The sequence below is a fragment of the Neolamprologus brichardi genome, chromosome 15 (assembly GCF_056152115.1).
Source record: "Neolamprologus brichardi isolate AB-2024 chromosome 15, ASM5615211v1, whole genome shotgun sequence".
Lineage (NCBI taxonomy): Eukaryota > Metazoa > Chordata > Actinopteri > Cichliformes > Cichlidae > Neolamprologus > Neolamprologus brichardi.
In genome coordinates, this window is record NC_142118.1 from 736411 (window position 1) to 759106 (window position 22696).

General features: G+C 44.2%; 1 protein-coding gene across 6 annotated transcripts in view; it reads left to right on the forward strand.

The window, feature by feature from the left end:
* Positions 1 to 7440: 7440 nt before the first annotated feature.
* The window catches only part of cdc42bpab (CDC42 binding protein kinase alpha (DMPK-like) b), a 76000-nt gene continuing 60744 nt past the window's right edge, over positions 7441 to 22696 (forward strand). For all 6 annotated transcript variants that reach the window (XM_087852669.1, XM_087852664.1, XM_087852668.1 and 3 more), the window contains exon 1: positions 7441 to 8735. In XM_087852669.1, coding sequence (XP_087708795.1) covers positions 8558 to 8735 — 178 coding nt within the window. In that variant the 5' untranslated portion in view covers positions 7441 to 8557. The remainder of the gene's footprint in view (positions 8736 to 22696) is intronic.

The following is a 22696-nucleotide window of genomic DNA, read 5'->3' on the forward strand; positions in this document are numbered from 1 at the left end:
CCTAAACAGGATATCTGAGTGGCCATACTTCAAACAGCAACAATTAAGACTTGAGGGCCATCCGTGCTGCGGAGGTGTAATTTCACCGCAGTTATGTTTGATGTGGCCAGAAGGAGGATTTTTTTAAATTCCGTTACTTGCTGCGTATTTAAGTGACAAGACAATCACGTGATTGTTTTATGTGCTTATATTTTGCTTTTACTTGATTTTGAAAGCCAAACTTGAAATCTGTGATGTTTCCCTTGAAAAGAAGAACACTGTGGAGAAGAAGAAACTTGTCGTATTTGAAGTGCTGAAGAGCTTTTTTGGTTAAGTTGAATAAATGACCGTTGCTGTCTTTATCTGGACACTAATTTCTCTTAAATTGGAACACTGTCCTCCCACGGTGTGTCCTCTGCAGCTACATATGTGCCTCAGACAGACATTACTTGACCCTGTGAACCTGAAGTGCCCTCTCCTCCTTAGCACCCTTGTCTGCACACACACACACACACACACACACACACACACACACACACACACACACACACACACACACACACACACACTCTGGTGTGTACATTCCACTGGACAATGTCAGCCTGGCCCAGTCTGGCAGCAGTTTGTCACACGATGGGCTTAACTTCTGTCTGGATGGCTGCAGAACCTATTTTATCCAGCAAAAGGGTCTAAAACTACGCAGCATGTTCACCTTGAGTCTATAACAAGCAAGGGAGTGGGTGGGTGGGTGGGGGGGGTCCATGGGGAAGGAGTGCAGGGCCTCGAGGGAGGAGGGGACGCTAGGGGATTAGATGTTTATTCGGACCCCTGTAAGCCATTCTAGGTCCACTCCAGCAGATTAAAATTATTAGCCAAACAGACAGTTAATCCAGGGGCTGTATGAGAAAGGGAGTGTGTGTGGGGGGGCAGGGGGTGGATGTGGATTGGGGCAGGCTCTTCACAAGTTGGTGATTATCTGATTCCATTGCGAGGATTTGCCTTGCCTTTTTTGTCACACAAACATTAGAAGAGGGTTGCTCTCGCTGGCTGCCCAGCAGCTCCAGGCTCTGCTTGTGTATTGGCCGTGTTTGCTTAGAGATGTCAGACAGACTGAAGGAGCACACAGGAAGAGCAAATGACAGATGACTGCCAGACCCGCTTGTAGCAGCTCGAGAGGTTGCATCTGCCCAGTAAAGACAAATTATTAATCAGTGGCAGAGCCCCAGTAGCACATGACACGGTGCACGTGTTGTAATCTCTGAAATGCATTTACTCGAACATACAGGCTGGAAACGGGCTCGGCTGCGTGTGTGCAAAGGTAAAGTACGTGTAAGCGTGCAGAGGGATAATAAACAAATAGATGTGATCCATCCTGTTTATTTCAGTTATACTAAAAATGTGCGTCTGTGTGGGGATCCTGCAGCTGGTTGTAAATCAGCATCAGAAGCCTTTGGCAGGGTTGGTGTGCGCCTGTGTTTGTGTTGCTGATTTGGATGAAGGTCAGGTTTGCAGCTCGGTTTGCTTTTATGCTTAAAAATGTTCTTTTTGTGCACTTTTTCATTATTATATATGTATGTGTGGTATTTGTCACACTGTGAGAGTTCATAGCTTCAGAATGGCACTGTGGTGTAATCATACAGTACAAACGTGTGCACGCTCATGCACCGCATCACTTCCTTTAGTTTTTCTTTTGCTTTATTCTAAACTCTAAAAAAATCTGTTTATTTAATAAAAAAGAAACTTAATTTTAGTTCATTCTAACAACGTCAGTCTTTGGTTTCATAATATTTAATATGTATATATATACTGTATTTTTGGTTGGGACATTTGATGTCTGTGGCATTCTTACAACCCAATTAGTGGAAACAACATTAGTCACCAGACACTTTGTTCATTTTATTCATTTAAACGATGAGACTCATTAATTAGGCTTTAATCAACAGTCTAAAGAGCCCATGTTCAGCCATCAGCCCTAACTACATGTTGTTAACTCTTTGAGGTCTCAGTGAGGAAGTAACCCGACTAACCTGAACTCAGCTTAGACTCCATCTATTTGGCTTCTCTGGCTTTAAAAACGATTTGAAATTGTTTGTTTCCCCAAAATATGAAATGCTTTCTTGTTTTCTTCAAAGATTACAGCTGCGATTAAATTACAAATAAAAAGTATGCCCAAATTGCTGACTTAAAGTAATTTGATTACATGTACCTACATGTTCCATGCCATTGGATAAATATACATTCAGTTTGTGCCAGGCATGGTTTCCTCGACAATTCATTAATAAACAAACCTTTGACTTTGACATATTTTTAATATTTCAGTTGCATTTTAATCAAAAAATGTAATTCGTGTTTATCAGGATCTTTTTCTAGTGTCGGGTTACGACTCATCACAGACTTACAGGGATCTTGAAAATAAAATAAAGTGGTGTTGTACATGCACATATTGTTACTTCTGTTTTCCTTCAAACACTGAAGGAAGGATAAAGCTGCTCAGATATGTTAATGATAATAATCAGAGCATCCTCCATAACAAAGACCACAGGTGAGGTCCAAACCTGTAGACTGTCTGTGGGCAGCAGACATGTAAATTCCAAGCAAACCTTGTCCAGTGCAGCCAGATGCCAGTCTAAGCTCCTGCTCTCCACAGCCCTCTGCTGCCCTCTCTGCCTCACATTACAACCCCTAATTTGGGAAATTAAGATGACCTTTGTGTGATATTTCTCAGTCCTCCTTCCTTCCCATGACGCGCAGAGACGAGCTGCCTAGTTCAAAGCCGCATCTCATACACTCATAGGTGCCATTTCTTTTCAATCAAAGGCCGAACGAGCTCCTTCAATCCACAACGCAGGTGTTAATGAGTATCCGCCCATTTGCATTCAAAAGCTGTCCAATTTATGGGTCAATCCGTTCCATTTGCGCAGCATCAGACCTCCATGTTTCTGCTTTGAATGCGTACACAGGAAGAGGGCAGAGGCGCAGTTTGGTTTGCGCATTATGTTGTACCATCTCATTATTACGCGTCTCCCTGGGAACAAGGCGGAGCTGCTGCATGCTCCAAAAAGTCAATATTGAACTTGTGTTGGTGGTCACGGCAAAGCCCCCATTATGATGCGCTCGAGCATTGTCAATCACTGCTGCTGGCCGCCTTATCTCCACGCCAAATATTTGGAGAAATGAGCCGCACTAGTTTGCACATTAATGGTCCACAGCAGCTCTTCTCTTTCAGCTCCCGCAGACGCGTCTGGACCTAAAGCTGGCTGCCAATAATCATCGATCAGTCCGTGACAAAGACGGAGCGCTAGACCCGTGCAGGGCTGTGGACAAACCGCAGGACGGTTTAATTGCATTTCGCACAGCTAATGACGGATCAGTCAGCGCAGACATGCGCGTTGACCCGCTGCAGACAAATGGGATCAGACACGTTTAATTAGGACTATCAATACATATTTTCATTGGCTTTGAATTCATCGACAGGCTGCAGTTGTGATGGACTGAAGCGATGAATGTACGTGGCTCCAACCTCGGCTGGGAAATATTTCAAAATCTACAACCTGATGAGGGAAAATCTCACCAAGAAATTCAACAGCGCTGTTGTGCAACTTACAACAAGGCTCGTGGCTTTCAGTAGCTGCGCTGAAACGGTTTGTACAGCAGAGGACGCCATGCGCAAGCGCGTAGAGGCTTTAAAGGAAGCCTCCAGCCCGAAACCCCCATTTGCGCTGTGCTACGTTCACAAGATCCGATAATCATGACGACGGTAAATAGAAGCAGGATCGACACTTGGATTGATCATCGAGAAAATAAATATATGAATAAATCTACAGTTAGAGCTCTTTATTACACTTATTGCTTTGTTTTAATCAGACCACTTCTGAGGTGAACATGACAGTTGAATTGTTCATCGTGACTTTTAACAGGATACTTGCAGCGCTGAACAAATTTATTAACCTGCTTGTCAAAAAACAAGAAAAATATCTCATAAATCTGTCAAGCACTTGTTTAAAATTAACTTATTTATTTTATTAAGAGGAAATGTGAAAATTCATGGATAACAGCAATAATTGTAGTTTGGCATTAAAAGCAGCGTTTTGATTTAACACACTGGTCGATTATTACAGAAATATCAGAAATGACTTTGGTCATTGTGACACTTCAGAGCAGAGATGCGAACTCGTTTTCCATGAAGGGCCACAGATAAGCCACGGTGACCTGAAGTGGGCTGGAGGAGTCAAACGAACCTTTCTGTGACATTTAACTACATTTACTCCCAGAGGTGTGGGCACATAAAGAATTTCAACAGCACACGTCAGTTTTTCTACATGAAAGATGTGTAAAATCACTGAAAACGATCATATTTATATAACATAGTTTTTGTTCATTCACAGAAATTGTTCTTTCCCCCCAAAGTGTCCAAAGTACTCAGCGAAAAACAGGAAATTGTCTTTCATTTATTTGTTTATCCATTATTTAAATGCTTTGGTGTTGCATGAATGGCCATGGCTGTCATATAAAAGTTATAAATACACAGTTTAAAGTAAAAAAATCCATCCTCGCAATCAAAGTCATCCAAAGTCGTCCCTGCAGTCGGATTGGAGGCTTTGGCGGGCAGATTCTGGCCCCCGGGCCCTATGTTTAACACCACTGGTTTCAAGTAAGTGTTGCATAAACCTTACATGTTCTAATAGATGTGTAAAGCACTGCACGCAGTGAGCAACCATCACTGTGACAAACTGTTTTACAGGATATTCATTCTTTCACAACAAAATGAAAATTATAATACACAGTTTAAAGTCAAAAAATCACATTTCTACGAACTTTCAAGACCCCTGTCACACAAACTCTGATGGGATCAAGTCTGCTGAAGCACACGTTTAATTTAAGCATTTAAGACTAACTACAGACGTTTAACATGAACACATGAACATAATTCACCTACCAAACACGTTTTTATGATGTTATTGAGCACTGAGTGTCGTATCAGACTGATTAGATCCTGCTCATCACACACTTCACATTTTACCAGTGCAGGAAGTGACAATTTTGGAAAGAGAAATAATAACAATCCTTCCACGTTAAATTACAAATACACCTCAGTATCAGTGAACGCACCGAGACTGAAGGCGCCTGGTTTCACTGGGTTTGGGAAAAAGAGTGACCTGTGACAGGATCAGTAGACGCCGCATGATTTCTGCTTTCTCACCACACATCATTTCATGTTTATGGTCGCGCTGCTCTCTGTCCTGAGGCATTTGGTGCTGTGCATGTTTGACCTTTACTGATAAAATGTGCTTACTTGTGAAGATTGAACATGCATCGATAAAACGGACGCGTTGAACATGAAATGTCCTGATCACATGATCCACATCAGAATGTAATATCCACACGGGCACACGGGACCCGTTTTCAGCACCATCACTGGAAGTGAAGGTTGTGGGAAATTGCCAGAAAGCTTACTGTCTCATGCAGTGGTGTGTACTAACTGGTCCCATTCACAGCCAAACTGGGCCAAGAGTGCAAAGCTGTGCAGAGTAACAGACGGATGATTGGCTCCCTGATGGGCTTGGTTAACTGTTCAATCCAACAAGCGTGATAAACATCTCCAAACAATCAACAATGAAAACTCAATCAAAGCACAGCAGTCTGAGTGCAGGCTGACAAACACAATCAAACACATCGAGCGTGTTGGAAATACAGCAACAACACTCGTGTTTGTGTCTAATAACAAAAGCTCTCAGATGCAACTGCACCGCTGTTCAGAATCAGAATCTTTATTGACATCGTGCTTTCAAACAATGAAAATAGTTTGAAGAAATAGTACCAGTGAAAAGACACTTTTAAGTGTTGTGTACAAGAATATAAGATAAGACTTTATTGATCCCACGACGGGGACATTTTTGCGTCACCTCAGCTCAGGTACAGATATCAGAAGGAAATACAAACATACAAATAGGTACAATCAATGAAAAAAGTAAGATAATACACCATATACAGTGGTAGCATACACAGTATGTGATTATGGATATGGTTGGAAATATGGAAGACAGAAACTATAAGCTTGATATAACTATTGTACCACTACTATTCCTGTATGACATCAGTTGATTTCCCTTTAATCAGGTGATTGCGTCTTATATGGCATGTTGTTGTGCGCTTACTTCATCACATCTTGTGTCTTTCTTCTACAGTCAGGGGCCCTGAACTATTTATTTTCTTAAGTATGGAAGTTTTATGTCCCCCTTTGTTGGGGTGTGTGGCCTCAAACACCTTCTCTCTCCGTCTCCCTTCCCCCACAGATTCAATAGGCTGTTATTGATTACTGGGTGCACTTTGAGCAGTGATAAGCACTACAAAGGGATCATTTCCAAACAAGGAATGATCAGTTCAGACTCTGAACTACATGAAACCCCATGCACTGTTTATATGCAAATAGGGAGGAGAGCATGCCACACAGACCCTTTTTGTGTAATTTAAGGTGTGACTGTGAATGCAAAAGCAAGACACATTTGGTAGATTGCATGATGGTTTATGGGAATCTGACTGTCATATTTGATGCATGTGGCTGTGTGAGGTGGCTCACAGTCACAGCTAGCTGGACTCGACACAGTTGCACTGACGCAGGCTGGACTGGATCTCGTTTAATTGCTGTGTTTGCGGTCGGTTACAGGGGCAGCAGTCATTGTTACTCCTGCGTGAAGAAAAAGACGCCACCAGCACACAGCCCGCAGTTCCCATTCACAATATTGACAACACCCCCTCCCATCAACACCCCCCCGCCTCTCCCATTCGCACAGCAGATGCTGTGACGGGCGCCATGATGATGATCTGGGATTTTGCCTGCAGCAGCAACCAGAGACGTTAGAACAGTGGTAGATAGGCCGCGAGCTATAGAGGACGTCTCGAGACACGGGAAACATGGCGGATTAACGAGCATGCGTGGAAGTTGGAAACTGTAAACGCGTTAGCTAACATCACAGACTGATAACCTTTTTTGCTTTTTCGGACAGCGTGGAAACGTGTTCAGAGACACCGTGTGAGAAATCAAACTGGTAAGACGAGACTGAAATATCCACAACAGCAAACACGGTGGTAGAAGTATAACATCCAAAGAAAAAACAAAAACCTAACAAAAAACGTAATGATTGATAATTAATAATTTTACTTTTTACTTAAAGTAATTTAATAAAATTTCAAAATAATTCCCCAAATAACAGCCCAGAAACATTAGTCCGGATGATTGGTCGCATACTGGAGACTTACCTCTAGAAGGATCTTCAATGGTTAAAAAAGAAGGTACGTATTTATCAATAACTCATAATTACGTTTCTGACGCGAGGTCGAGAGCTATTTGTAAGCCATTCATAATTTCCAGCAGAGCCACTTTTCCCACAATGCAGCGCGGTGCTGCAGCGCACCAGAGCAGTGTATAGTGGGTCATCTTTTCAGTTTAAAGCCTCTGGCTTCGAGCCGCTGGTAGCTGACTGGGGAAAGACGGCAAAGCAGCGAACGACCGGCGGGGGAGACTGGCGGTGCAAAGGGAAGGACGGGGGGAATTTAGGCTGTGTCCCGTATTTGGAATAAGCGAGGCTAGAGAATACAGCTTCCCCCTGACGTGAACCGAGCTTTTCTGTAACCTTCATAAGAGAAAAAAAGGAGCCGCATTTTTTCTCCTTTGACGGCTAACTTACAGGCTGCTGGTCGGAACTCTTGGCTAACCATCGCGTTTGAACTGTGAAGAAACTAAAGAGACGTTGACGAAGATTGGGATTTAAAGAACATATCTTCCAGCAGTGAGTTGTGAAAACAAGGGGATATTTTGCAGTTAGATTAAAAAAAAATATATATACATTGTCAGAGACAGACGGCATTTGGTTGAGACGTGTTAACGCTGCGTGTTACATGTCAACTCCCGGGAAAAGGGGGAAGTTATGGCATCAAGGAACGGAGAAAAGTAGCGTTAACGTTAGCTCCCTGCTTAGCCGAATAGCTAACCTAGCAGGCTGCTAAGCTGCTGTCGCCCTTCCATTCCTGGAGCAGAGGAGGGGCGCTGGGGCTTTGTAGCATTGCAGATCTGGTTTGCATTTTTTGGATTGCTGCAAGAATGGAGAATCCCAAATATTTGTCTCAACTCAGGGAGATGTTTTGAACGGCTTCGACTAGGTTATTTTAAATATATATATTCTCTTAACGCCAGAGGAGAGCAGAAAACTGCCTGCTAACGCTGCGATTCCAACAAAATCAGCCGGCCCGGGGCAGCCAGGGTCTGTTACAGGCTTACTTCTTTTCTTATGCACCCTGTGAGGGGTTGGGGGGATAGGTATTAAAATGGGGAAGTGCTGCACGTCTCACCCAGCTTCAAGATACTGGCTCTCGAGAGGGAGGTCATGATTAGGCGGATTTTAACGCTTATTTAGCACCGGCTTGGCCTCAACGCGCAAAAGTTTGATTATTTTTCGAGACGTGCAGTGGCGAGAACTTTTCAAGCCCCCCCCTCTGCGCTGACTTCCAGGCCGAGGAGGTGTTTGCTCGTCCAACCCATCCATCACCATTGCTTCAAAAGCCCAACAGTAAGGAATAAAACATGTCGGGAGAGGTGCGTTTGAAGAAGCTGGAGAAGCTGATCCTGGACGGGCCGGTTCAGTCTAATGGCCAGTGCCTGAGTGTGGAGACGCTGCTGGATATCCTGGTGTGCCTCTATGATGAGTGCAACAACTCCCCCCTCAGAAGGGAGAAAAACGTCCTGGAGTTTTTGGAATGGGGTATGTATTCTTCTTATTTACTCCCTTTTTCCTTTCTTTCTTTGGTAAGATGATCAAGCTAATAATACTGTTGGCGCAGTGGCCCTCCCTTTCTCCCATCACATTCCTTTTATAGAAGCAGCAGGGCTCGCTTTGGCCTCCTCTTAACACACTGGCTCCCACTAAAAACTAAAGAGAGAAGGGGGCAAGCGAGGCCACTTTACTCTGCTGTAGTTAAATGTTTTATATGTTTTGGAAAAAAACAAAAGCATGTTGGAGGGTTAGACATTAAAACAGAAGGTGCCAGTTTATTACCAAAAACAGAGATGCTGTAAAATACTAAGCTGACAATGATAAAAGAGGATGTATCGGCTGGTGAGCAGGCCTGTTCAGATTTGAAATGCTTCCGGGACGGGTCCAATAAAGATGTTCTCTCCCCTGCAGGCCGCCATGTATTATGCGAAGTAGATGGTTTTTCTGTCATCACGGCTACTTTGCATGTCAGTTTGTCTGGGTTTGTATGCACGTGAAGGGTAGAGTTGTCCCATCAGACAGAAATCACTTGCACACGCCCATGGTTTGATTAGTTTCTACAGAGGAGAGGAGGAGGAGGGTTTTTCTGCCTGTTTTGTAACTTTAAGACTCCCCAAGGTTAGAGAAAAGGAGAAGAACAGGAAGACCACACACACCAACTAGAGAAGGTGTGTGTGTGTGACATTGGGGTTTGGTTTGTGCATGAAGCAGGAATGTGAACGACTCACCTTTTTTTGTTATGTAGGGCAGAGGCCCAGCTAGCTGCCGGAGCATGCCTGGCTGCCTGGACTGCGCTGTCTTTTACAGCCCTGAGAGAAGGGTGGCAGTGCAGGAGCAAATCATTGACCTCACAGCAGAAATGTGGATTAAAACAAAAGGCAATGAGGCGACGGATTAGAAGGAAAGTGCTTGTGTGTCATATCTGCAGGAATCTATTTGTCTGTGTTTCTAAAAATACAAAAACCCTCTATTTTGGCCGTCAGTGAGTGACTGTGTCAAAGACAGACAGGATGGCAGTTAAACACGTGTTAAATCTTTTGGCTGTGGCTGCTAAGTTCATCTACCCCACCAGCCACCATCTGGCCAACCTATTCTGTGCTAAAGTTGTGCAGGCTGGAAGTGGCTGCATTTGGCCATTGTTCATGCTTTTTGGGGGAGTCTGCGTGAGGATGACGAGGTACTTTTGTGCCTCTGCTGAAACATGTTTCCTTTAGGACAATCAGTTGTTGCCCCCCCTTTGCTAGTTCTCAGCTGATGTGCTGCATCAAGTTGGCTTTGCAACAATGCCAGTGAGCCCGAGCCTTTAAGGAGAGGCGCCTGAGTGCCAAGTGGTGACTTCATCGTGACATTTCCCTGTGTTGTCACTAGAAACTGAGCTCTAGCAGACACAACATGCAGATTCAAGCTGTCATAATTGTCTGGAGGTGCTGCTGCTTGTTATTTACCACTCCAAAGGCACTGATATTGAAGGCTGCTCAAACAAAGCTACGGTGTCCAGATTAGAAATGTGCCGTAATTGTAAAGTTCTAATTAAAAAGGGCCTTTCAACAAAATCCATTCAAAGGTAGCTCTTAAGCTTGTTCTCAGCCTCTGCCGCACACGTACAGTTACCGCGGTGGACCAGGCAGTTTTTCTGCTCTGGGCTCTGAAGGATGTCACTCAGAGAAGATCTGACCGTACATGGTTCTCTCATGCAGCGCTGTCGTTGGCAGAGAATATCCCACGTGCAGTCCATCCTTCTGTTTGCAAGTGGCACCCAATCAGCTAAGGCAGCGGACCCAACCCCCGGGCCTCGGACCGGTACCGGGCCGCGAGTCGTTTGGTACCGGGCCGCGAGAGTTGAGGCTCAGGTGTGAAATGTATAGTTTTCAGGGTTTTTATCGGTTTTCAGTGTTATTTTGTTATCGTTTTGATTGTTAACTCAGTTTTCCTGGGTCTTTTCACGTGTGTTATGAATAAATCTTCTTTTTTTCGGTACTGGTACTAGTTTTATTTTGTTGTATTTATCTGCGACACCTTAAAGGCCGGTCCATGAAAATATTGTCGGGCATAAACCGGTCCGTGGCGCAAAAAAGGTTGGAGACCGCTGGACTAAAGGGATGGAAAAAGCAGATAAAGTGGCTGGTTTCAGACACTGGTCGTTGTGCACCAGGCTAAGTATATAAATAAGAATTATTTGGACTTGTGAACAATCTTCTGGCACAACTCTTGCTGGATTGGTTAATTTAAACAAGTTGATTTCCTAGCATGGACTTGGCTTTTAAGCGTAGTCTTCAAATCTTCAGTTTGCTTGAGACTGAGGGAGCTTAATGGTAGCGTGCGCTGTCCATTTCACAACTAGTTTTGCTGTTTATTTGGAATCGCCGTCCTGTTGGGACACCCAGCTTTGTCCAGATTTCAGTGTCTAGCTGTTGAGTTGAAGTTGAAAAATTTTGATTCCATCCACTTTATGCAGTGTAGCAGAATAATGCTATTACCATAGTGCGAGGGACGGCGGCCTCACGTGTGGTTGTCCAAGCATCTCTCTCGTCTATAAAACGTTCTCTTTTTTTTCCAGAAGACATCTGAGCTGAAAATTTCAGTTGAGCTTGAAGGTGTTGAGTTTGGAGCCGAGGCGTCTTTCTTGGTTGGCGCCCTGTCAGTCCACGCTGATGTGAAACTTGCTTCACTGTGGACAGTTTCCAGTTCGTGGCCCGGGTGAGCCTCGGTGGTTCCCAGGCTCTTCCTGAACTTGTATATTTGAGCCTGCGTGGATCAGATGAGATCCAACGCTATTCGCGCCTATGATGAATTGTATGTAAACGACTGTAAACATGCCAGTGTGTGACTGCAGAAGACATTGTGGACTCAAACCAATTTGCCCCAGTGGTAAACGGCTGGGAAATCCTGTCCAGACAGATGTCCAGGATGTGTCACTTATCTGCCTGTCGTGCTTATCTACAGCTCCGATATATAAACAATTAAAGATGTAGCGCGATTCTCAGGGATTTTTTTCCTGCATAGAATAACGAACATTTCCCCAATCGTGTGCTCTCCAGAGCCGAAGGAGTCGAGCGCTGTAACAAAATAATTTCTGTAACTATTTTTGTGAATTTGGGGTTAAAATGTAACAGACTTAGATTTGCAGCACTGACAGGTTACTGTTACTGTTTCTGAACCAGAAGAAACACCCTGCTGCTGGACGACTAGGACAGCAAGTAATCACATTTCTTACATTTGTGTCATATTTCATATGTAGTTGGTTAATTTCACTAAACATTTCAGCAGCTCAGCTTTCAGTGTTTCCCACAATAAGACTTGGTCTGGCCGGCGTGTTGTGACCAGCGCATTGGTGGTTTTTGTGTCAATTATGATTTCCTCACAGCCCGTAACCGTTCATACTGCCAGACTAGCTGAACTGTAGGTGTTTTATCCGAGTGGTGGTACGGGAATAATAACAGTCGTCTAGATCATTGCTGCATCTACATGATTTGCCATATTTGAACTGTGTTGGTATTTAATCAGTTCATCCTTATGAAATCCAAAGGGCTGCTGCGTGACCACATCAATGACACCTTTCAGTCTTTAACTATATTTAAGAGTTATTCAGTGAAGAGCTCAGGGCCAAGAAGAAACATTATAAACTGACTCCCAGATGGTCTTTTATCATGGACGAGATGGACCAGTGAAAGTGATTCAGCTTTGTCGGTAGTTAAAAACAGCAGCGTAACAGTGACTCGGTCTAGACAATAGTTCTTCCCTCTCGGTGGAAAGATTTGAAGGAATCTGCGTGTAAGGTTTTAACGCTGTGATAACGCGCGTCCACGGCAGCAGACCACACCTCTGTGGCATAGCTGTACAAAAAGTATGGTAGCACTGAGGTCAAGTCTCGTCTTGTCCTCAAAAGTTTTGTGAGCGTCACCACTCCCATGTTTTTCTTCTTCTTGGCAGAAAACGCAGCCACAGGGTCAAAGGAAACAAGCACACCTGCTGCACATGTCGTGCGGTTCTCAGGATTTGGACACTTATTAGCTAAATGCTAACCAGTGCTGTTATAGCTCCTTATTTGTACTTCAGCAGAGGAGCCAAAGTGCACGTGACCAATAGGAGTCTCTATAGGAAACAGACTGGAACAGAAAGATGTGTTAACACGTACTCAAAACACGGTTTAATCCTACATGCAGAAAAATGGTTCAAGATGGGCCCAGTGAAACCTAAGACCTGCTCAGCCCGTGAGCACTCGGCCTTTGTGCGGCACACAGAGGCTGCACCTTCGCAGCTGCCCTTTGTAGCCGAGCCGCAGCGCCTGCGCGCCTTTTTGCTAATGCGGCGCAGCCGTGACAAAGGTGCAGCAGCGTTCCCCTTTCTTCCCAACAATGTTTATGAAGCGGAGAGGAGGACAAACACGTGGAATGGGTTTGCTTTTCGCCTTGTTGGGTGACCTCATTCCAACTGAAATGGAGACCCCAACATGACCTGCAGCCACCGGGAACCGAACACGGGAAAGTACGCTGCACATCACAGCATTTCCTGCGTCTAGCAGCTCAGGCCTGCGCGCGTGTTTATTCACTTGAAGCTGAAATTCGGTCTGAGCCAGCAACTCTTCCCCCACACTTATTTTAAATTAATTATGCTGAAATATTTCTGATTAAGCGGATTAAGAGTTAACTTGAAGAAAACGCTCCTCTTCTTTCTCAGCAGCTGAGCTACACCTACGGTCTTTTTCATGGAACAAGCAGGAGATGAATAACGGATCAGTTTGACTGTAATTCCTTTAGTTTCACATTGATCCGTGGCTTACGTAGGCAGGCGCCAACCCACCCGTGATGGTGATCTTTCCAATCTTACCGCGCGCTCCATCTTTTTCTCCCATCGTCACCTCCTTTGTGTTTAGCACCAGTCTCACTCCCCGGTTTGGCTGGCAGCGGAGTGAGAGTGGGCGGCATTGCCAGGCCACAGTTGGCAAACATGGGGGAGGCTTGCTGACCTTTTCTCAGTCCAGACTCGATGTTAGCCTGCAGTGGCCAGCTGTTCAGCTGCAGCTGATGTGTGCTCCACCCTGCAAGGCTTTGGCAGCGTGCAACACACACTGCTCGCAGTGGAGGCGTGCACACACACACACACACACTCTTATTATTGTGGGTTTTGCCTAACTAGGCTATCTCATAGTGCACAAACCTGAGTCCCTGTTTTTCCGTTATTAAAGAAAGAGCTGCCACTTAAATCATGCTGCTTCCAAAGAAGGATTTTTGGATCACATAGTTTAAAGTTGTGTCCACCACACCAAAAACAACCATGTTTGCAACACTTTAAGCCTCTGCGTTTATACACGGTCCCTTCCACCAGACTGTAACCTCTGCATTAAAGATCAGCGTCGAGTTGGAGTCGCACATAAAGGCCAACTCATCCTGGGGTTTTTCCCCTCAGTCAGAAGTGACCATATATAGATAAGAGGAGGGAGTGCTGAGTTATCAGCTTATTACTAAGGTATAAACAAGGCCAGGATTTGTTCTGCCCTACGTTTTGTTAACTGAGGCTTCATTTACTTGAGTCACAGTTTGTTTATTAAATGATAAGTAACAGTACAGTCATCACGCCCCCTCACAGAGCCGTGGAGAGCTGGTAGAAGTAGCTTGGAAAGTAATCACTGTCCATCAGGATGAACTTGGTTGGTAGTTCGGTGACTTGGATTAGTAGCATTCAAAATGAGACCACAGTGATGCAATAAAGAGAATCTCTGTACAGTTTTCATGAAGCAGGAAATTAGCTTATAGACTGAATCTAGTTTGTGTGCAAAATGGGTATTTGGGCTAAAATGTGGCGTTTTAACACAGGAAACTATGGTTGTGGAGACTGCCTCTGGTGGCCATTTGAGGGATTGCAGTTTTCAGCACTTCATTTTTAGGCCTGGAGGTTTCAGAGCAGCATAAACTAAGCTATTGCAAGCTGCTGTTCCAGCTGTGCTGCAGTAGCCGTCCTTATTCACACACAGGAAATGTACATTTTTATTTTTGCACCTGCGTGGAGGATCGTAAAGACACAGCAGTGATTTATTGTGTGCAGACAATCTGGGTTTGGGTCTTTGACATCATGAAGAATCAATAAACGAAGTAACAGAAAAGTTGCTGACAAAGAATTTGAGATAAATTGTAATTGGGTGAGAAAATATTTGCCCCTCAAACAGGAGTGATGTGGAGAAAATGCATTTTCTGACTCGAGTTCCCTAATCTGCGTATCAAATGTCAGTATTTGTGTCAGATATTAAAATCGTGTTTGGCCTCGATCAGCACATCCTCCTGACGCTACAGCTGTTCTGCCGTTTCCTGTCTGGCTGCCCGGTGGCTTTGGCGGGCACAGTGAACAGGAAGGAACCACAACAGCTCGGTGAGGTGCTCCGGACCCAGCGGGTACATGATGTCATACGAGGAAGCGGGGACATCTGTATCGCATTGTGTCATTGTGTGCTCTGTGGCTCACCGTGTCCAGCGTTTTGGTGTTTTGGACGCAGCAAGGTCACGCTGTTTATTTCCTTTCTGCTGAATTCCTTTTTCACAGCGACATGCCTGTTTGCTGCTCTCATAAGCTCTCTTAGTGTTTGTCACTTTTTCACCCCCATGATCACAAATGCCAGCACGTGTCTGAAAGGACAGATGATGGAGAGGCCTGCCCTGTCCTGCTGTCTGCAGACCCAAAGGAGAAACGGCTTACCCTTTCTTAGACCACGTATCCTTGTTCTCCACGTTTAATTTACTCCTCGTCTGAATTAAATGTGGAGCAGTTCAAAAACAATTCCCTTGGGCCTGAAACATGGCAGCTTTGTATGCGCAGCTAAATTTGCTCTGCTGCTGAAAGTTACATTTTCAGATCATTCTTGGGTAACTCGAACGCACCACCTCCAACCAGTTAGCTTAACGTCAGCCAGGGTCTGTTGATGCACAGGATGTCCAAGATTCCTGTTCCGTCTACTGAATATTGTTCCTGACTTTGGTTACATTAAGCAAAGCTAACAAAATGTTAAATCGTCATCACGTCATAGTGATGTCATTTCTGCCATTTTTGGCAAGTGGAAGTTCTAGATTTTACAGAGCCCCTCTGATGACATGGTCCAAAAATAACTAAATTGCGCCCACAAAATACCACTTCGTGCCCTCGAAATACTTATTTGTGGCCATGAAATACTACGAGGGCACGAAATAGGTATAACATGTGCACGAAATGCTAATTTGTGGGCACGAATTGGTTATAACCTGGCAACGAAATAGATAACGTGCACACATCGTATTGATACAATTCCTGGACAGCTGCGTAGAGACATAAGCATAAGTAGGCTAAACCTATACACCGTGGACAGAGACGGTATGATTGGGAATGAGTTACAAATGCATTTTGAAAAATCTGCAATGCAAGGAACCATAATTACGGAGAGGCATTTAAACAGGAAACTGCGAGCCCAGTTTACAGACGTAACCACGACCTGGACGATAGATTTTATTGTCAACCAACTGCAAGGGCCTGGGAAGGATCACGGTTATCGGTCAAGTGTTTCGTGCCCACAAATTAGCGTTTCGTGCCCTCGAAATAGTATTTTGTGGCCACAATTTATTTATTTTTTGGACCATGTCATCAGAGGGGCTCCGTAACATTTACATTTCATCGCTAACTGATTTCTTGCTTTATCTGTTTCATTAATGGGCAGATTCACCTTACCTGTGCTAGCAAAGCTGGCTTTTGTTTTTGTTTGGTGCACTCTGGGGGACCTTCACCAGGGTAACACGTGTGAGATTGCACATTTTCAGCATATTCACAGTTGGCCTTTTAAACACTTGGTTAATCTGTTGGGAGTGTTGTAGGCAGAGAAATGCTTGTTGGTAGTTGTGTCATCAGAAAGTGGCAGGGGAAGGCTTCCCAGAGGACGGGCACGAAGCTTATCAGCCAGCCTCTCAGGACCCCCGGGTCTGACTGCACATGCCCCCCCCGCCCTTCTCTCTCCTTTTTCCACTTTTCTCCACCTTCATTTCTTCTCATTTTCACATCTTTTCCTTTCTTCTGTTCCTCCCCTCACAGTGGCTGCTAGTTGGCTTTGGCTGACCTCCCCACTCAGCTGTCTGTCCATCACTGCAGTGTTTGCAGACTAAATGAAAATGAAGCTGTTCAGCTTTTGGCTCGTCATGTTTCCTTTCCTGCTGCAGCTGGACCTGGAGTGCAGCCTTTCTTGCATTAGCACAAAATAAGTCATCATTTCCATCTTTTTAGGAGTCGCGTCTTATACTTGGTACATAGTGCTCATATAACCTCATTCAGGGCTTTTACTTAAGTAATTGCTGCCAGTTTGAAGCTGAGGGGAGTTTGTTGAGACTCGATGTTTATTGTTATTCTGCGCATGCTGAGGGGAACAAGTTGGTCTCCTCCTGTAATGACTCTTAATCTCAGAGGAGCAATTAGTCAGCAACAGCAAGACTTACCGAGTGGACAGCAGTCACACTCATCAACGCCACACACTGACCAACAGTGTGTCCCCTTCTTTGTTTTTTTATTTAAATGTCGTCAAAGGATGAATTTGGGGAAAACTGCTCGCCCCCTTTCAGCCCATTCAGCTGAGACGGTCCCATCGCCAGCTGGCGAAGGCGCTCGCTTGCATAGTTTTGTCTTTTCCCATACTCACTCACTGAACTGGAATTGTGTCACCGGCCTTACTGAGGAAACAAAAAACCATTTTGCAGTGATATTGGGAAAAAAGGGTCTTAGAGGCGCATTTCAAAGACTAGTTCATTAAAACCACACGGAGTGTTTATGTGAAGGATTTTGAAACTCTCTTCATGTCAGCGTCTTACATTAACTGCTCACTCTCTCTGGAGTCCATTTCTTCTGTGCTGTGATGGACCTTTGATGTGAAACGTTCCAAGTCTGGAGAAAACGTCACCTTTAACCACCATAAAGTCACAATAGCCACAGTTTCAATGCATTTTCTGCTCAGTCCAGCTCAAACTGTTTGCACACTGTGTTGTACGTAATATTTAAGGAAGGTGTTGGTGCTCTTTGGTATTCAGCAAGGTCGGATTTCTCAAAGAGGGAAAAGTTCAACTCTGAGGTGCAAGTAGCCTAAAATCATCGTTCTTCGTTGTTGTTCTTTTAAACCCACATGTTCCTGTCAGCTGGCTGATGTGCCAGCGGCCTGACCCTCCACTGCCTCAGACCTCAGGTCAAAACCTCTTAGTTTAACCTCAGCAGCCTTGTCACTGCTTACTAGTTCACAAACATGGGAGAAAATTGCAGCGTATGATCTTCCCTGGACCTTTGGTTTCTCCTGCTCCCAAGTTTTTTCCTCCTCGTACAGAATCTTTCTCTGACATCCAGACGAGGAGCCAGACGATTTGGCCTAAAATCTCATCGTGGTACAGGCAGATGCCCAGAGCCTCTGCTTGTCCAGGCTTGAACTAGCTGCCAGCAGGGAAACGATTTTTTTCTTCTTCAGTTTATTTGACATCGGCTCTGCTGATGGGAACGTGTTCCTAATTTATATTTCCTATTATCTCGTAGTTTGGATGTAACGTAACATCGGCATTTGTCGCGTCCCAGTAAGAATTCATTCCAACCAGATGGGCATCCAAACTGGCATGTCATGTGATGTTTTTTTCTTCAGTTGTTGGGATGTTATTTATTGGTTATTGCACCAGCTGTGGCTCAACAGGAGGAACAATTAGGCAATCAGTGCCATGACAAGAGTCCTGCCACTGCACGTCACAAGTTTCGGTGACACTGTGCGGACTCGTTTTCAGTCGACCCTGAGGTATTGCTAGTGTAGTTTTTATTTTGCTCTGCTGTGTTATAACCCAGTGTGGCTGTTGATATGGCCACCAGTCGATGTCGTGGAACGCCCTGCTTCGTGATGTGGAGGCAGTCTCTGACTTGTGATGTAAACACTGTCAGGGGTTAGCTTGATCATTTTAAATATCGTCAAGCCCCAATTTTCACTATTGTCTTCCTACCTTTGATGCATCGTTTGCAGCATTATTTAATTGTATGTGTGTGTGTGAATGTGAGTGTGTGTGAATGGATGGATGACTGAATGTAGTGTAAAGTGCTTTCCTCGGGGACTAAGTAAAGTGCTACACAAATACAGGCTATTTACCATTTTATGTGATGGTACTACAGCATTAGTAGTTGAAGATGTAATTTTAATGCAGTAATTGGAGTTTAAAAAGCTTTTCGTTGGTTATTTTATCAAAAACCAAATGAAATCCCAGCTGATGGTTGGAGTGCAGCACCTTTAACTAGCGTGGCTGCTGCAGGACTCTGTTGTCCCCCCGGCTGCTTTGAGCAGAGGGCTCAGCTCTGTGTAAAAAGCGCTGACTCAGGCCCCAGCCCCTCACGGCCGGGCTGCCTGTGGAATTTCGAGCTGAGGTGCAACGTTGGGGAGAGCGGCAGCTGTTTCGATGAAGCCGGGTCTGGTTTTTTGTCCAGCACTCGCACATTCGCTCTGCTCCTCTCTGTCTGTCAGCTCTCACTTTCTTTCACTGCTTTATTCAGTCCAGTGCTCCACACCTTTTACAGCACAATATTCCCTTTGCCTCAGTGTCCTCTCCTCTTTTCCTCTGCTCTTCTGTTTCTCGCCCTGTTTGCTCCCCCCCCCCCCCCAGACTGCTGCATCCCAGCTTTGCCTGGTGACAGAGACTGCTGGCTTTGCTTGTGTCTGTGCAGGGCAGCAGTGCTACGCGCTGTGCATATTTGTTCATACTCCTCTTTCTCAGGATATGTTTGCACACTTTACCTTAACATGAAGTGCATGAAGCACCACATGTGTAGAAGCTGACGATGCAGACAACCTTCAGCATCTTGACAGGACGGAGCCGAGCTGCATCCCTGCTAAAGCACACACTTTGATCCTCTATCGCATGCTGTCATATTTGTAAAAGGAAACTTCATGCCAAAGAGAGAGGACTGGTATTTGCCCTCTGAATTTGCTCAGACTAAATAAGGACTGAACACACCAGGGGCCAAATTAGCAAGAGTGTTAGAACAGTGCTGCAGCCGCTTACAGCCAGACTATGAAATCCCACAGTTGCTGAGAAATGTAGCGACATGTTTTATCCACTCCTTGCTGTTTTCAAAGTAACTGATTTTAATTGGGATTTTTTTTCTATTAGATTACAGTGGTGGATGCTTATAATAAATATGACCACATTTTCAGATGATGAAGTTGGTGTACGTGCAGGTAATTACTGCGATCCTTAGACGCGTTTTAAAGGTTTGTTTGTTTTTTAATTCTTTGTTCTGTATGATGTTACTAAGAGATCAAATTTTCTGGTTAGGAGGGGCAGCCAATCAGAACAAAGCTGGATTAAAATAACTTTGATGAACTGAGGGGTAGAGCAGGGCCCCGCCTAGGCCTGTGCGATACGACCAAAATCTCATATCCCGATATAAAACATCTATTGCCCCGATAACGATATAAATCACAAAAATGTAACTTTTTTTGTAAATTCTGTGAATCTCGGGCAGCTCAACTTGTGTGAAGTGTTTCCAGCTGTGCGTCGTGTAGCTGGAGTCGAGTGTTTTAACCGATGCATGAAATGATACATTTTTAGACATAAGTTGTAACGGCGCCGTTTTCTTTGAGTATTTATTACACGGCGTGCTGCGGGGAAAAGCCTGTTCTTACGTTTGAGTCTAAGCTTTATTTTTTAGCACCTGGCGGCTCTTTTTTAATTCTCATCCGTAAATAATCTGCTCTTTCACGTGATTCAATTTATTTTGAAAAGTCTCAACAGGATCTTGAGCTTTATTGTGAAAGGTTCATGTGGAACATAAACAAGCGGACACGTTGTTGCTAACCACAACGCATAAAAACAGGCGCTTGTCTGTCTGTAGTGTGGTTATATAAAATAAAAGAGAAAGAGAGAACTTTAAGAAATGAATATAGCCACTACAGTGACCATCAAAACCATGAAAAAAATATTGCTGTAAACAGTTTATTTTGCGACACCACGAAACAAACGATAGCATAAAATGAAATGATAGATGTTTTTATATCGTCATCCGATATATGTCGTTATATCGAACAGCCATAGCCCCACCCACTGATTTTCACTTAAGCAAGCAGCTCTTTTTTATGTGCATTAAAGTTATATAAAAATGTAACAGTGCAAATGCAAATTCCTTTAGTTTAACAAAAAGGCATTTCCAGTAGAAATGGGCTGACATATCCTGAGCATAACCATAATATCCAGTGAAGTTAAAAAGAGCTGCTTTGCAACATTAAACTGCAGTGTGCTAAATAAAAAAAGTCAAATACATATTTTTCGGACCATAAGGTGCATTATGGTTTCATAATGCATGGTGCATTGCATTATCTCAGTTGTTTTCCTGACTGAAGTTTGGTCCGTTTACAGCATCCTGCCATGCGACTGCATTTGTCTCTAACCATCAGGAACCTTCACGTTAACTTTTATCGAGTGGAAAAGTGTTAGCGTTCATCCTCCAGCTTCACTGTGTTTATGCTAACATAGCTGTGTCGCTAGCAATCACGTAGCACATCATTATATACCAGCTAGCCCAACTTCAGTAACCCTGCAAACGTCACTGCTGTTTAGTTTTCTGTCTTCATTTATGTTGGAAGTGATAGCAGAGCTGTACGTTTGAATGCTTCAGAGATCTCTCAGTCAGAACATGCTATATCATGTTTAGGTAACTAGCGAAGCTAGCGAGCTAACTTCTAATTCCGTTTTCATGGATGCCTGGATGTTAAACTTCATAGTTACACCTGGTAAAACAGCAACGCTGATGATTTTATTAAAGATGAAAGACTTTAGACAGTTTTTAACTGTCAGTGACGCTGCAGTGTTCGTTTGACTTTGGGACCTGAAGGGGCGGAGTTTAGGACCCAGATTACTCCCAGATTTACAAGCACCTTAGTCTGACAAACACGGTAATAACGACGGCCCGCTAGCATGCTCTAGCAAAAAATGTGCTTTGTTGTGTATCTGACGAACGAAAGTTAAACCAGTTCCACACCAGTGAAGCTGCATTTTTTACAAACCAGTTCTGGTTCATCTGTTTCACTCAACGATCCGCTTTCGCTCTTCTCATTCTCCGTCGCCGCCATGCTTTTTCGGCCATGTGCGTATGAAAACAAAGGCACTGCGCATGCGCGTTTTACCCATATTCTATCGCCATATTTCATTTTCTTATCGTTGCCTAACATTGTACCGGTGTTACTGTGAAATATAATATGGCCCAGCCCTACTGAGGGGTTGCACCAAGGTCCAGTATAAGATGAAAAAGGATTATTTTTAACTGCCAGGGATACAAAACTACTCCAGTAGAGTCCAGGATTTGACTCTACTGGAGCTGGAAATGAGAATTAAAGAAAATTATACAGACTTATAAAAGTATAGAGGCGCATTGCCAAACGGTGGAAATTAATAAGCATTATGTTGCACATATATGCATCATATCGCACATCAGCATCTTCTCTGCTGTAGGAATGCAGCTGGTGGTAACGGTCAAAAGCAGTAATCGAGCTAATTGTGCTGTAGTTTAATCGGCATGATAACACACACTGCACTCAGCTACGAGTAATGCTGAATTTCTCTTATTCACCCGCTCCTTGTCCCATACATTAATACTCCCACACACATGACTCAGTGGATTCACTGAACATCTCACTGTAGCTCATTTGTCCGTGATGGTATGTGTTAAAGTTCCTCGATCGGCTTTCCCCCCGTTTCCAAACGATGGACGCTGTCAGTCATGTGTGCTTAGTCAGACCGCACTGGGACACATAAGCATTCAGTCTTGCAATTTGTGGCATTTCGGCTCAATCTTCTTAACTGGATAATGAGAGGGGGAATGTGACAAATTAGGCGAAGATGATGAGAGCACGAGCAATGAGGACAAGGTGAAATAGTTGAAATAGATTAGGGGAGCCCACAGAGTTGACTCGTATCGGTTGTAGTTCTCTTTGTGCCTCC